This window comes from Thunnus albacares, chromosome 3, assembly GCF_914725855.1.
Source record: "Thunnus albacares chromosome 3, fThuAlb1.1, whole genome shotgun sequence".
Taxonomy (NCBI): Eukaryota; Metazoa; Chordata; class Actinopteri; order Scombriformes; family Scombridae; genus Thunnus; species Thunnus albacares.
Window position 1 is genome coordinate 27238067 of NC_058108.1, and position 14608 is coordinate 27252674.

At 40.2% G+C, this 14608-nt stretch overlaps 2 protein-coding genes across 9 annotated transcripts in view; one reads left to right on the plus strand and one right to left on the minus strand.

The window, feature by feature from the left end:
- trim2a (tripartite motif containing 2a) overlaps positions 1–14608 on the plus strand; it is a 37724-nt gene that overhangs the window by 15257 nt on the left and 7859 nt on the right. For 3 of the 6 annotated variants that reach the window (XM_044347382.1, XM_044347386.1, XM_044347383.1), the window contains exons 2-5: positions 9259–9437; positions 10979–11216; positions 13007–13158; positions 13343–13523. In XM_044347382.1, coding sequence (XP_044203317.1) covers positions 9304–9437; positions 10979–11216; positions 13007–13158; positions 13343–13523 — 705 coding nt within the window. In that variant the 5' untranslated portion in view covers positions 9259–9303. Of the gene's footprint in view, positions 1–5380; positions 5623–7446; positions 7636–9258; positions 9438–10978; positions 11217–12298; positions 12439–13006; positions 13159–13342; positions 13524–14608 lie in introns of those variants that run through there. The other 3 variants (XM_044347384.1, XM_044347385.1, XM_044347387.1) reach the window with 3 other exon arrangements.
- The window catches only part of LOC122979701, a 24580-nt gene continuing 9972 nt past the window's right edge, over positions 1–14608 (minus strand). For 2 of the 3 annotated variants that reach the window (XM_044347389.1, XM_044347388.1), the window contains 6 exons: positions 2267–2357; positions 1825–2028; positions 1318–1457; positions 1103–1215; positions 924–1004; positions 1–820 (listed from right to left, as the gene is read on the minus strand). In XM_044347389.1, the coding sequence (XP_044203324.1) occupies positions 396–820; positions 924–1004; positions 1103–1215; positions 1318–1457; positions 1825–2028; positions 2267–2357 (1054 nt within the window). In that variant the 3' untranslated portion in view covers positions 1–395. The remainder of the gene's footprint in view (positions 821–923; positions 1005–1102; positions 1216–1317; positions 1458–1824; positions 2029–2266; positions 2358–14608) is intronic. The other variant, XM_044347390.1, reaches the window with a different exon arrangement.

Below are 14608 nucleotides of genomic sequence, written 5' to 3' on the forward strand. Positions count from 1 at the left end.
TTTTATTCATTCAGTGTTTATTTGGAGACCTCCAAGCACTTCACATAGAATGATATAAACAAACTTCTATATTAAGACACAGAAGTAGTCTTGAAAATTAAAAAATATTGGAAAAGGCAAGTCTATAAAAACATGTCTTCAGTTGAGATGTTCACTACAACATTCACTTTGTGTAGGTTTGTAAGGGGAACTGTAGACATTAATGACGGATTTGTACAAACAATCATAGGCAACAACATTGCCGCTGTGTATAGGTTTGTAAAAGGAACTATATACAATTAATTATACACAACAACTATGGAAAAGGGGAAGGTGAGGGGCACGGTGGTGGAGTGTCCAGCCTCTTTGGAGAGAGGAAAAGGGGGACGGTGTGGGGTGCAGTGGTGGAGCAATAATTATTTTGGATTGCTGTGACACACCTCTACTGTTTGGGACAAGGTGTGAGTGCCAGACTTCACTCCTTTTGGGTAGCTGTAGCGATGGTCCATGGTTGCAACATTTTTCGTCAGCCTCCCCGCAGCAGGTCGGCGTCTACCCCCGACCTTGACCTTTCGGCGGGCAACAGAGTTGGGCTGTAAGGTGATACCTGGCCCAGCACGGTTAGCGGCCCGCTGGAGAGCTTGTGCTCGCTGTGATGCCAGGCTGTTGGTATCATAGCGGCCAAACATGTGCATTGCTGACTGCAGCATGGAGGGGTTCCCCTTCAGTCTGTGGAAAGCCTTCATGAAGGCTGATGCTGCTCCTTGAAATCCTTCATTATTCTGCACCATGGCCGAAAACTCCTTGATCATGGAGTCCCACTCCTCACTGTCTTGAACAGCTGAAAAAAAAGAAGAGCTTTGCTGTCCTTAAAAGGCAATGGATTATCTTGTATTTAGTCAGTAGTGTATATATTTATATGCATCATGAACACATGTCCTTATACTTAAACTGACCCTCAGGTGTTTCAGTATCATCAAGCTCCTCAATGGCTGCAATAGTTGATCTGGACCATGATTGATCAGCTGTGGAGTGAGAAAAAGAATAACGCTTACCTTGTATTTAATCAGTACTGTACATCTTTATATGCATCATTATGAAAACATGTTCTGATTAAACTGACCCTCTTGTGATTCAGCACCCTCAAGCACAGCATCAGCCACATGTATGTTGTGATTGTGAATATTACTGATATCCACAAGTGTCGGGTAGTCCGGTATGTGAGGATCAGTGCTCCTGGAGGGAAAAGGGGAAAAAGGGTAGAGTTAAACAGATATGTATAGACATACGTTAAAACAAGAATTGCTTTGGAAATGAAGTGGGGTTTGTGTGTTAGACCTGCTCCGTTGCCCATGGGAGACCTCAGTGCGCACAAGGGTGACTTTAAGTTTAGCAGGACAATCTGTATTTTTGGACACCCTGCCAGCCTTTGGTACTGTTTCCCTGGGCTTGGTGTTATGCTGGCACCGGTAGTCTGCCTGCAGTATTAGGAAAAAGAAAACATTAATTATTATAGAGGTCATTTATTATAGATGTTGCTTTGTCATGAACACAAGTGACCATCATCCATGGCTTCATTCATTAGTCTGAAAACAAAATGATCAAAATGTTATCCATAATTACAACAAAGAATTGTGCAATGGCTTTCTATATTTGGAAATATGAAATAAAAGAGTCAAATATGATCTCTGTGTCAGGAGTCATGAGTAGCCACCATAACTGTTGGAGACTACGGATACAGAGTTATAAGGAGTCATAAATAACCTTTCAACTAAACATATTGGAAATTAAATCACTACCCGGGAATGATGCCACAATACCAACTCTGTAAAAAAAACAACCTACTTTGAAGATGATCTTCTGGCCTTTAGTGGGCCTGGTGTAGGCCACTCTCCATGTGACTGCCATGGACTTCAGCCACACCAGGATCTCCTCTTTGGATTGAAGGGACATCCGTACTGTGGCCTCAAAACTGATATGGTCGCTACCGGATTGGTTCACAGCTTTGTACCTACATACATGGTACTGATAATCCTTCGGTAAGAAGTCCTTCAACACAAAGGCAACAAAATGTTATTTTAAAAGACCAAACGAAATATTCTGTCTTCCCATTGAGTACTAACATTTAAGAGTTTGTATAGACGGTGACAACTATGGATAATGGGACAATGTTTTGTTTTCAGATGAGCCTCAGCTTAAAGCTAGGAAAAAAGTTTAGAAGCTTAGTGAATTTGAAGCAAGACATTGATGTATTGGGGTTTATAATAGGACAACCCAAAGCACTTACCATTAATTCACGGTGTTGGTCCATATTTATGGATGGAGCGGTGCAGGGAAACCGCTCAGCATTGCTGAGGCGCGTTTTCAGATTTCCTGATCTGTTTGAAATTAAATGATAAATGGTAAATGGACTGCACTTATATAGCACTTTTCTACCTTACTGGACAAAACACTTTACAATTTTTGCCTCTCATTCACCCATTGACACACTCACACCGATGGCGGCAAAGCTGCCATGCAAGGTGCTGCCTTACCATTGGGAGCAACTTTGGGTTCAGTGTCTTGCTCAAGGGCACTTGGGGGCACACCTTTGTTTCTCCATATCAGCAATAATGTTATCTATTAGGCTAATCACTAATGTTAAGGGCGAAACGCTTCATTTGGAGACAGCTTTAATGAAAAAACTAATAAAAAGATGCAACATTTACCTTTCTTTCTCCATATCAACAATAAGATTATCTATTAATCACTTAAGCAGCTGCTGTGTGTGTAATATTAATGCCAATTTACCTCAGGATTGCGCATTTTCATGCTGCACACATAGCATCCAATCACAAGACGCCTGGAAGGCAACGAGTACTAGCCAATCAGAGGCAGAATAGGGCGGGTCTTTGCCGAATGTGGGTGGGGAAAAAAAAAAAACGCTGCCACTCTTATGTGTACAGTAAACAAACTATTTGAATTTCCATAAACTTTATTAACACAATGACAAAGATTTGTGTATCAGCCTACAGCAATTCACTATGAGTGACAGTTAAGCCTATTTATTCGTCTCCATTTATTTACATGTTTATTTGTCTGAAATGAAATATTTCTTATATAACAAAAATATAGAATAACACTGGCCTTTAAAGTGTTGAATCCAAGTCAGTGCTTGGGAAAGTGAATGTGTCTTGCATGTTAATGCTACACACACACACACACACACACACACACACACACACACACACACACACACAGTCTTTGAAAATAACAGAGAGAGTTACAGAAGTTTTTCTCTCTCTGAAACACCTCTAAATGACCGACTGAGCTCATGAATTTGGCAGAAGCTGAGATGAGATCATTGGAACAGCCTTGGAGCTGCCAGGAATAATGAAATGTGTGAAAAAGCCTTGTCACGATTAACTGATGTGATTTTGAACGACTGAAACGGTACAAACTCTAAAGAGGAATTTAAGACCCCCCCTGATGTTATTCTGTTATATAATTTACCGACAATGGAAGGCAGGAATATCCACAAACGGAGAAGCTCCTTTAAAAAAAATAAGCAACAAATCCTGACCCAGAAACTAGATACGTCTTGGAAGATATGGACAAAATTCCTATTTAATGCCATTATTTTAAAATGTCAAGATTAAGATACATTTTTTGGCATTAGGGAGTCACCGATGAAGGATAAACTGCAGTAAAGTGGAAATCAGCTGTGCAGTGGAATGTTTTGATCACCTTTCCTCAAGCAGACAGATTGATCTTGAACTGACTTCAAAGAATTTTCGTTTTTATTTGAAGATAACAGGGATCACATTTTCATTCTCAGCAGAGCAATTTCTTGAATGCTGTGGCGTCTTCCATAAAAGGAATTACTCCAACATGATTGCTGTTATTAGTCTTTGGAGCTATTTCTAAACAAACTACTGTAAGTTCGGGGCGAAGTTAAATGTCACCCAGTGCAACAGTACGGCTCATTAACGTGTTTTTAATAGTTTTTGAACAACAACAGAGGTCTAAGGCACAGAGGAATACAAAATATCAGGGTTTGGATACACATATAATACTTCTAAGTAGGGTCATCATTCATTGTTTGGCTCTGCACATGAGATTTCTGGACAATTTAAGAAATATATAAAGAATTTCCAGCCTTATCCTTTTAAAGCTTTGCTTCACATCCAGAAGAGATAAGTCAAGGACACCTGGACATTCTTGAGATGCTTCGCTTCTCATCAAAAAGGCTTCTTAGAACTCAATTTCTTGTTGGATATACCATGACCTGGATATCTGAGAATCTTCACAAAAACTTTGCTTCATGATTTAGGCTTTACAGAGTCCAGCTGATCACACAAACAGCAGGACAGTGCAGTGACTGAAGTCTCTGCCTCTGAAATCACATTTGTCCTATTGGTGGCCTTTTCATCTTATGTAAAAAAAAACATATTGTTTCCACATCTTTATGTCAAGAGACTTTAATATACAACAAACACACAATATGAAGTGTGAAGTGAAGTATTGACCCACATAAATATCCACAAATGTGTTCTGGTTTATGCATGTCATACCTCACAATGACACAGCTAACAGGGATAATGGACTCTAATGTGGGACTTTGATCAGAATGGGGGTAATGCTGAACTGAGTAGTCAGATGATCACTGCAGCTCAATGTTGACACTGGTGAATTGAATGCTGTGTGTGTGTGCGTGTGTGTAGTTATATGAAGGAATGTGTGCATGCACATACATGAGTGTCTCTGGTTTTGGCAGATTTGAAATGAACTCCCTTTCTCATACTTTAATTCCCTCATGCTTGATGACCTTTACTTTCTTTCATCTTCCTTTTCTTCATAGTTTGCCTCTTACTTTCCTTCTCAGTTTTTTGTCTCTGCATGTACAGTGACTCAGCAGCGTGCACACACCCGCGTACATATGCACTTTGAAAAGATCCCCTTGGCTCTGCCTATATCGGCTGTGGAGGGGACCCATAACTGCTGTCCCTTTTTTCCCCCCCGTTTGTTAGATCACCAGCCGTCAGCCAATACTAGATCACATACTCCTGATGCTGCACACGCTCACTGCAGTGCAGTGAGCCAGCATTTACTTCCGACACAGAGAGAGAGAGAGAGACAGAGAGACAGAGAGAGAGACAGAGAGAGAGAGAGAGAGGGAGAGAGGAAGGTAGGAGGGAGATGAATGGATGAGACAGACCGAGCAAAGAATGTAAGTGATGGGAGGAGAGGAAGTGCTTGAGGGAGGGAGGGAGGGGAAGAGATGATGTAAAAACTGAAACACAATCTGGCCAAATCGCCCCTCCTCAACTTTGCTCACGTGTGTGTGCATGCCCATAAACACTGAGGAGCTGTCTCACTCACACACACACACATACAGACAGACACACACACATACAGACAGACACACACACACACACACACACACACATACATACATCCTGTCGCCTCCTGTTTTCCTGTTTGGCTCGTCGCTGTTACCTGGACGGAAGCATCATTTAATGACAGTACTGGCAAGATATGAAGGGGCAGATTAAGAGGGATTTCAGGTTAAAGAGTCTGCCTGTTTGACTCAAATGCAGCCTGTGATTGCGTCTGTGTGCTGGAGTGGATGACGCCTGTTGATCGGTCCATAGATGCAGCACTGTAAGTCCTATTAATGATGTTATGGTTGTACTGAGCCACTTGGAGTAGCTGCTGTTGTTTTCATGAGTATTTTTCTCATGGAGTCATTACACGCAATAAGGTAACAAGTTTGAATTTCTCCAGTAATATATTTCCCTTTATCATTTGTACCCTTCGCTGCGTATTAGATGACAGCTCAATCCAGCAGGAATTATTCCGCTTAGCTGGTGCGGATCTGATTATGTAAGAGCGGAGTGTTGTGTGGCTGCTGCGACCTTGTGCACCGTCAGCACTGGGCTTCTGTTGTCTTGTTGTGGCTGTCTGTGGGATTTAGGAATTTTACTTTTCATAATCAGTGGCATATTTGATGCTCTGCTCATCTGTTTAATCTACTCCGTGGGGCGGGTAAATTATTAACACAGCCTGAGATTAGAGATTTGTGTTGTGTGTGTGTGTGCATGGCTGTGCTGGTGTATTGTATATGTATTGTCATTCAGATCTCACTGATGCAAGTGGTTGTGTTCCTTTTTATGTGCACATTTATGAATAAAATCCAGCTGTTTTTAGCTGATAACTTGTCAGTTCAGATGTTGAACAACTTGTTGTGATTATGTAAGTCATGCAGTAACTTGCTGTTTCTTTTTCAACTTGAACAGCTTTGTGAAGCTGGACTGAGCTGTTTAACATATGGTGTTCTGGCAGCTGATAGTTAACAAATTACATTACATACCAGCCTCCTAACATATTGGAAATGTTGGTAATAAAACCACTAAAAGCATGACAGTGTTGTTATGATAGTCATTTAAAGGGAAACCTAGGTATTTTTCAACGTGGACCATATTTTCCCATCTTTTTGTGTCTAAGTGACTAAAGTTCTTGTTTTTGCCACTGACAGACTCAGATTGTTATTATAAAAAATTAAACAACTCATTTCTCAGGAGATTTCAGAACGAGACTTGGTTAGACACAATAACAAACAGACCGGATCAAGCGAAAGGTAAAGAAAAATGTTTTATTTCTCTGTAGGGAACCTTTCTATAATATCAGACACTTATAATAACAATCTCAAACCGTCAGTGGCAAAAACAAGCACTTTTAGTGGACGTTCATCGTCGGCACGCTGTTGCCCCGTCAAAGTACATTGCAGCCTGTTTCGGCTCCCGGCTGAAGCACTCTTGCTCAATACTGGACCAGTTTCAAAAACTGTTGTTCCTATTCGTCACTTAGACACAAAAAAATGGGAAAATAGGGTCCAAGTTGAAAAATACCAAAGTTTCCCTTTAAAGGAGCAGTGTGTAGGAGGTAGTGGCATCTAGTGGTGAGGTTGCAAATTGCAACCAAATGAATACGCCTCCCCTCCGCTCCCCCTCCCCTTCCAAGCGTGTAAGAGAACCTTTGGTGGCTGCAAAACTCGCGAAAAACACGAAAAAGCCCTCTCTAGAGCCAGTGTTTGGTTTGTCTGTTCTGGGCTACTGTAGAAACACGGTGGTGCAACATGGTGGGCTCCATGGAAGAGGACCTGCTCCCTATGTAGATATAAACAAAAACACAGTGATTCTTAGTATCACGTGATTATACACTAATTAAAACATACTTATGAATATTATATTCCATTTCTGCCAAGTCCGTTCCTCTAGATGCCACTAAATTCTACACACTGCACCTTTAAACCGCCACTCTCCATTTCAGGCTTACCGAATCACCATATTGTGGTTCCAGGCTCTGCTTTCACATAGAGGGAACAAGAGAAGGAGATGTGAATAAGAGAGAGATTAAGTTAAAATAGAGAAGAGGAGAGGAGAAAGAGAGCGTACACCGTAGGAAGAGCTAGAGTCCCCGAGGGTTTTCTCTCAGCAGCAGAGGTGGCCTGTTTCTGTGCCTGTCTTGAATGTGAAGAGACAATAAAAGCACTGACACACTTTCCATGTCTAAGTTAGCTGCCAGATAACATAACAGAAAAGTCAAAAGGATGCAGTAAGAGGATGCTTCAGATGAAATTTGAGAGCTGAGTGAAGGTGGACTTCTGAAGAATCGGTACAAATATTGTGGATTGTAGTGCTTATTATTATATTATTATTATAATGTGTAGTGCTTATTTTTATAGGTTGTGTTCTCTCTCTCACTCAAGTGTGTGCTGAACACAGAGTGCCTTACTTTCACTTTATAATCAAATATTCATTACTCAAAGTGCCTTTTATGACAAACACCCAGCACAGCTGCAGCTCATACACCAACCGTGCTCTCACAGTCCTCTACTGCAGTGGTTCTCAACCTGGTCACAAGATAAATATAAAGGATCACGAAGATGATAATGGAGATAGAAGATGACACAACATTAGATCTGCAACGACAGAAAGTTAATTGACAATTGTTCTGATAATAGATCAATTGTTCAAGTCTGTTCTTAAGCAAAAATGCCAAACATTTGATGGTTTTAGCTTCTTCAATTTGAGATTTTTCTGCTTTTACTTGTCTTAACATCATAGTAAAAATATCTTTGGGTTTTAGAATAATGGTTTAGCAAAACAACAGATCTGATAACATAACATTTTACTGTAATGGGCAGGTTTCAGTTTTCACCAAGCAAATCAATTCATTGAGAAAATAATCTGCAGATTAACCGATAATGAAAATGAAAAACTTTTTCCTCTTCAGGCCTCTAAAAACTATCAAATGAAACAATCTGATGACGGAACATCACTGTTCGTTCACTCACTACCTCTCTGACAACAAGGGGTAAACATAAGGAGTAAACATTGCTTTGCTTTAAAACCATTGTTCTGCTGCATTTTCTGTCTCTGCACTTCAGGTGCAACTAACATAAATAATTATCCATTAACTGTCTTTTTTATATGGGTGATTCATTTTTTTCAATGAAATGTCAAAAAATTGTGAAAAATGAAAATCATGAGATCTGAAAACCTGATTTAATGGCTTCAAATGTCATGCTCTGTCCAACTAACAGTCCAAATTTAAAATGTTATTAAGGAAAAGAGAAAAGCAGCAAATCCTCACATTTTGAAAAGTTTGCAGCAGCCAAAGTTTGGCTTTTTATCTTAATTATCAACTTAATTAATCAGTTATCAACACTGTTGCTGATGAATTTCTTACTGACTGACAAATTGATGAATCAACTGATTAACTCTACCCTGGGCACAATAATTTCAAAAATGAGATAAACTATGACATCTCTGCTAAAACTAGAGCAGTGAACATTTAAACAAACATGATGTTGGGGCCGTGACCTCAGTTCGACCTCTCAAGCTGCTCACCGCCTCTAAGATTGTGTGTCTGATCCCAAACAGTTAGTCCCATTGACTTACTGATTAGAAATAGTAATTATGTGTTAATTTGTTTATTCCACTGACCAATAGGAATGAGATCTTGATTGAGGGAATGTTTACAGGTAAAGTTTTTAATCTTAATATTTGAGTGTTTATAGGTTTGAGTTAAAGCTTGTAGCCTCAGGCGCTGATTGGTGTCTATTTGTGCATTTGGTATTTCCTCTCAGTGAGTGGATGGAAGGAAGAAACTTTGATCTTTATAACCCACAGATTTCCACTCACTTCCATGAGGTCATCACTGTGTTTGATCATATGTGTTGTCATTTTGCCATGTCCTTACTCATCTTCTCCTCCCCTCTGTGTCACTCTGCAGGGTGCAGGGTAAGAGGAAGAGGGGCTCCTATGTTAGAGTTTTAGGATGGCCAGTGAAGGCGCCACTATTCCCAGCCCCGTCGTCCGCCAGATTGACAAGCAGTTCTTGATCTGCAGCATATGTCTGGACCGCTACGAAAACCCCAAAGTTCTGCCCTGCCTGCACACCTTCTGTGAGAGGTGAGTGGTGTCGCCATGTTGTTCAAATGTAGGAATTCAGCACGTCCATCCTTGTAAGTTTGTACACCGAACTAAAGTGTGTGGTTTAAATGTGCAAATGGAGATTGATAAAAGTGGGCAAATGGAGCATGCTGCAGAAATCTTCAATGCAGTAATACTACTTATATTAATCCTTAACTAATTCTGCATTTATGGTGTAAATATGAGCATTGTCTCACGAGAGATGGTGCTGCATCACTGCTGTTGACTTTGGTCTGTTGGTCTCATCCTCTCTGTTAACTAGCCTTTGTTTCTGAAACAACAGAGAGATTGTTGTCTGTCCCTTTGCTCTAGTTGCTTCTGGAGAGTCAGTCAGCTGTTACATTTAACAGTGTATGTATTTTCTCTCACGGTGTATCTACTTCTCACACATATCTATGGTACATATCGTAAGTAACTACTTTTTATGAGGCAAATAATTAAAATCTTCACATTGTGATTCATTGGATATGATCAGATCAAATTTGTTTTGAGGTGAAAGTTGAAATTTTAAAGTATTGTGCATCTTTCTTCTGGCCCAAGATTTATTTTCCCTTATATGCCAGATAGCAGATACCTCAAACTATCTTTAACCATCATTTATGACTGTAAAATACGACTTAAATGAATGTTTAATATAACAATAAAACCTCTGTAGCAGAGAGGCATTATCACACTGACCTTTACGGGTTGAAAGCCTGTTGTCTGACCACATGATGAAGGTCAGATGGTCAGATGTCTGGTTTGTGCATTCGTGGCTGCACTCATCAGTGATGTCATAATGCTCAGTCATCATTTTATCAAGTACACACATATAATCTGGTGCAATGCAATGCCCATGTGATAGATGGTGCTTACTTTATTTTTTTATTTTATTTTTGTCTCAATACAGTTTATAGTTACTATTTATGTTGGCATATATTTAGTACCTTTATTTTAGTTTTTTCATGCATCATTTTGTGTATAGTAGATGCTCATAATGTACTATGTTGGTTATTTAAACTTATCTATACTATGCATCTGTTCTTGTATTTATGCTGCTGTTACACTTTAATTCCCCTGCATGGGATCAATAAATGAAACTTATCTATATCACTGTTGAGTGTCAAAGTTTCTGCCACTAGATGGCAGCAAAGGGTTGTTTTTTTTTTTTTTTTTTTTTTACTTATGTTGAAAAGATTTTATGGTCAATTTACTGGTACTAAAATAGGTTATTAAATGTAATTAGATTTGATTGTTTTTTATTTAAAGTGTTTGTGTTTAAAGTGCAGTGGTGTGAAAACAGACCATAAATTAGCTGCCATTTTTGCCAGGTCTCTCTTGTGAAAGAGATTTTAATTCAATAGACTTTCTGGTTAAACCAATAAAAAAGTCATAACTGCATATCTATCTATATACAGTATGATGGAAACTTCCTACAAACACAAACACACGCTACCACCACTACACCACCCACTCTTTTCTCCAGACGGTTTCTTCAACACTTCTTTTAACAGTTTGTTCCCACTGCTCTCCTCCTCCAGGTGCCTGCAGAACTACATCCCGGCCCACAGCCTCACATTGTCGTGCCCCGTGTGCCGCCAGACCTCGATCCTGCCGGAGAAGGGTGTGGCGGCATTGCAGAATAACTTCTTCATCACCAACCTGATGGACGTGCTGCAGCGGGCGCCGAATAGCTGCAGCCAGGAGGCCGCCGCTCTCAACAACATCACCACCGTGGCAGCAGGCCAGCTGCTCTCCTGCCCCAACCATGGAGGCAACGTAAGGGAGAAACTGTCTGTCTGGTTCTGTCTTTACTTTGACCTCTTCTCTCATCACACACACACACTGAACAAAAAATATAGGCAAGTTTATATATGTCTAGTAAGCTGAGAGCTAATAAGGCCGTTGTGTATGTTAGTTAGACCTTCACATCAAGCTTAGATCTAAAAGCCACCACATCTGGACATCCTTTTCTTCTTTGTCTGGTTCACGGATTTATAGGTTAATGTAGTTTCCAGAAGAACATAAATTATTATCTATCTTCTTCGACTGGAGTTCAGTTTACACACACTAATACACCATTTCCTTGTGTGCAGCATTGATAATGAATAATAATTATCTAACTAATCTGATTAAGATTTGATAATGGACAGATTAGAAGTCTAGCTCACTGGTCACTGGTTCAGGTTTGGCTGATTCTTTTAAAGGTTCACTGTCAGCCTAACATACATGGATTTAGGGGAAACCTTATCACCCAAATAGTGTTTTCTTTTGTCATTTATGACTTAAACAAGACTAAGACTCTACAGCCATGCTAGCAGCTCTGTGACGCTGCATGAAGGTACAGTGCTTTGAGCTGAATGTTAACGTCAGCATGCTAACATGCGGGTATAATGTTTACCATGTTCACCATTTTGGTTTAGTGTGTTAGCATGCTAATATTTGCTAATTAGCACTAAACACCAAGTACAGCTGATGCTTATGGGAGTGTTTATGAGTTTTGCAAGTGTTTGGTAGCAAAAAATCTAAATTCTGACCTGATAATGGGATTAAATGAAAATTGAAGGGATCACAAACAGTGTTGGGCAAGTTACTGAAAATTAGCAATTAGTTAGTTACTTCTCTTAGAAAGTAATTGAATTACTTTACCAATTACTGCATATAAAAAGTAATTAGTTACTAGGGAAAGTTACCTTTGCGTTACTTTTAAAGCAAAAGTGTAACACGTCCCACAGTCTCAGAGTTCAATCCATTTGGTAAAGGGTCCATTTTGTTTTCCCCACAACCCCAAATCAGTTCACAAACATACAAGAAAGACAACTCAAAAGTCCGCTCCAGGTTTTACCGCAGATCCACAACTCAGACCAGGAATAGCAGCTGCAGTTAAGTAACAGGTATTAGTTACAATTATTATTTACGTTATAACTCCAGAGACTAGGCTTATGTTTTACCACGAGTTGGCTACAATGACGTGGACTCTACAACGTGGCTCTGAGACACGGTAATGTCAGATGATGTTGTGTTTGTGTTGTGTGTGTGTTTTTTTTTTCTGCTTTCCTCTGCAGCTGTCCACTATATTCACGTAAGACAAAAGTAACGAGCCCATTTAAATTCCAGTAATTGTAACTGTTATTTAATTTGAAAAAGTAATTAGTTACATTACTAGTTACTGCCAAAAGTAGTGGAATTACAGCAACACTGATCACCACAGTTATTAGAATTCACCCTGAGGGGAACATGAATGTTTGTACCAAATGTTTTGCCAATTAATTGAATAAATATTGAGATATTTCACTTGATAAGTGAAAACTTTGCCCTGCTGGTGGTTCTAGACGAAGAGTCAGAGGGTCATGAAAGTTATTTGAATTCATCCTCTGGGGATCATGAATGTTTGTACAAAATGTCATGGCAATCCATCCAAATGTTGTTGAGATATTTTAGTTTGGACTAAAGGGGTCAACAAACATCACTGTCTCTAGAGGTTCACCACCAGCGTGGCTAAAAAATTTTGGTCTACAACTCTGTCAACCCCATTTTTAAGTCTAATCTCTTCTTTTCGTGTTGTTTAGGTCATGGAGTTTTATTGTCCTCCTTGTGAGACAGCCATGTGTCAGGAGTGTACAAGTGGTGAACATGGAGAACACCCGACTGTGCCTCTCAAAGACGTAGTGGAACAACACAAGGCCTCATTACAGGACCAGCTGGATGCTGTCAAGAAGAGGTACAACGGCAGCTTTATGTACATATAATTTGTTACACTACAGACTTCATGCATATTACTCTTAAGTAATGACTATGATGGCATGAATGAAGTAAACAGAATCTTCCTTTATGTGTGCGCTCCATCATATGACTGATGACTCGATATATGAAAAATTTCTCTTCACTTTCTCCGGTTCTCCCAGGTTACCAGAGATCGACTCAGCCCTACAGACGCTGTCAGAGATCCTGCAGCAGCTGACCAATCAGAAGAGCTCCATTGAGGATGACATCCATACTACCTTTGATGAGCTGCAGAAGACCCTCAATGTCCGCAAAAGTGTTTTGCTTATGGAGCTGGAGGTCAACTACGGCCTCAAGCAGAAGGTGAAGTAACCTGGTCTGAAACACAGTAGGCTAAATCAGCTTACACGTGCTTGGATGTTTGGTTTGTTACACTCAGACTTTGGTCTGAACTGGCTGTGGTCCCAATCATGATACGTATTGTTTGAGTTTATTTAATCAGGGTAAAGCGCTTAGCAGTTATTATCTACCTCTTCCATTACTGTATTAACTGGAGGCTCTGATTTGTTCTTGTGAGGAGGTTTTTTTTTAAGAATGTAACAGGAGAAGGAAATTACACAGAAATAAATTGATGTAACAACAAAATGAGCACAACATTGACCTCCATAATTATTTTTGGGAAGCATTTAACCTATCACAGACTACTCATCAGGCTGTTTTTGCTGATCTATGTGTCAGGGGCTCAGCTGGTCTGATAGGCGATTAACAGGCAGAAAAAGGGGGGCCTGGGAGCCTGGTGCACCACCCCAATCCAGACAACCAATCACCCGGTCTGGTGAAGAGAGCCTGCTGCCGCCCCCTCAGGGAGCTTCATCACATGAGTTGCTAATGATTTACAATTGACAGGCTGGTGTGCGTACACGGTCAAAACATTGGAGCCCAGGGGGGGGAGTCAGATATGCAAGTTTCAGCTGTGTTGCTGCTTGTAGCTAGATGGAGCCAGTGTGCTGTGTGTGCACTTGAGTTGATTTGGGTGTGTCATGTGCAGTGAGGGAATACAGTACAGTGCAGCTTTGCTCTTCATGCTGCAATCACTTTATCCTCGGGTAGCGTGATCACTATTCTTGCCGCATATGGAGACAATATCTCAGTTTTCAGAGCTTCAGAGTGAGAATTAGTGGACAGGAAATGAGAGTAGAAGGTGTTTAGATGAAACATTTGACTCCAGTGTGAGATAGATGGCTCAATGGCCTCTGCTGTTGGACAAGAAGAGGAGTATGATGGCCAGATGCGGGTGAGTCTGTCTTGGCCCTTTCATGAGGGTGTGGTGAACGTAAGAACGTATGTTTAAGGTACATTAGGAATTCAGACTTTTTCTTTTGTATCTTAAAGTTGATTCATGATATTACAGCAACACTTGCAGTGCAGCATATTGGGAGGTTTCATAA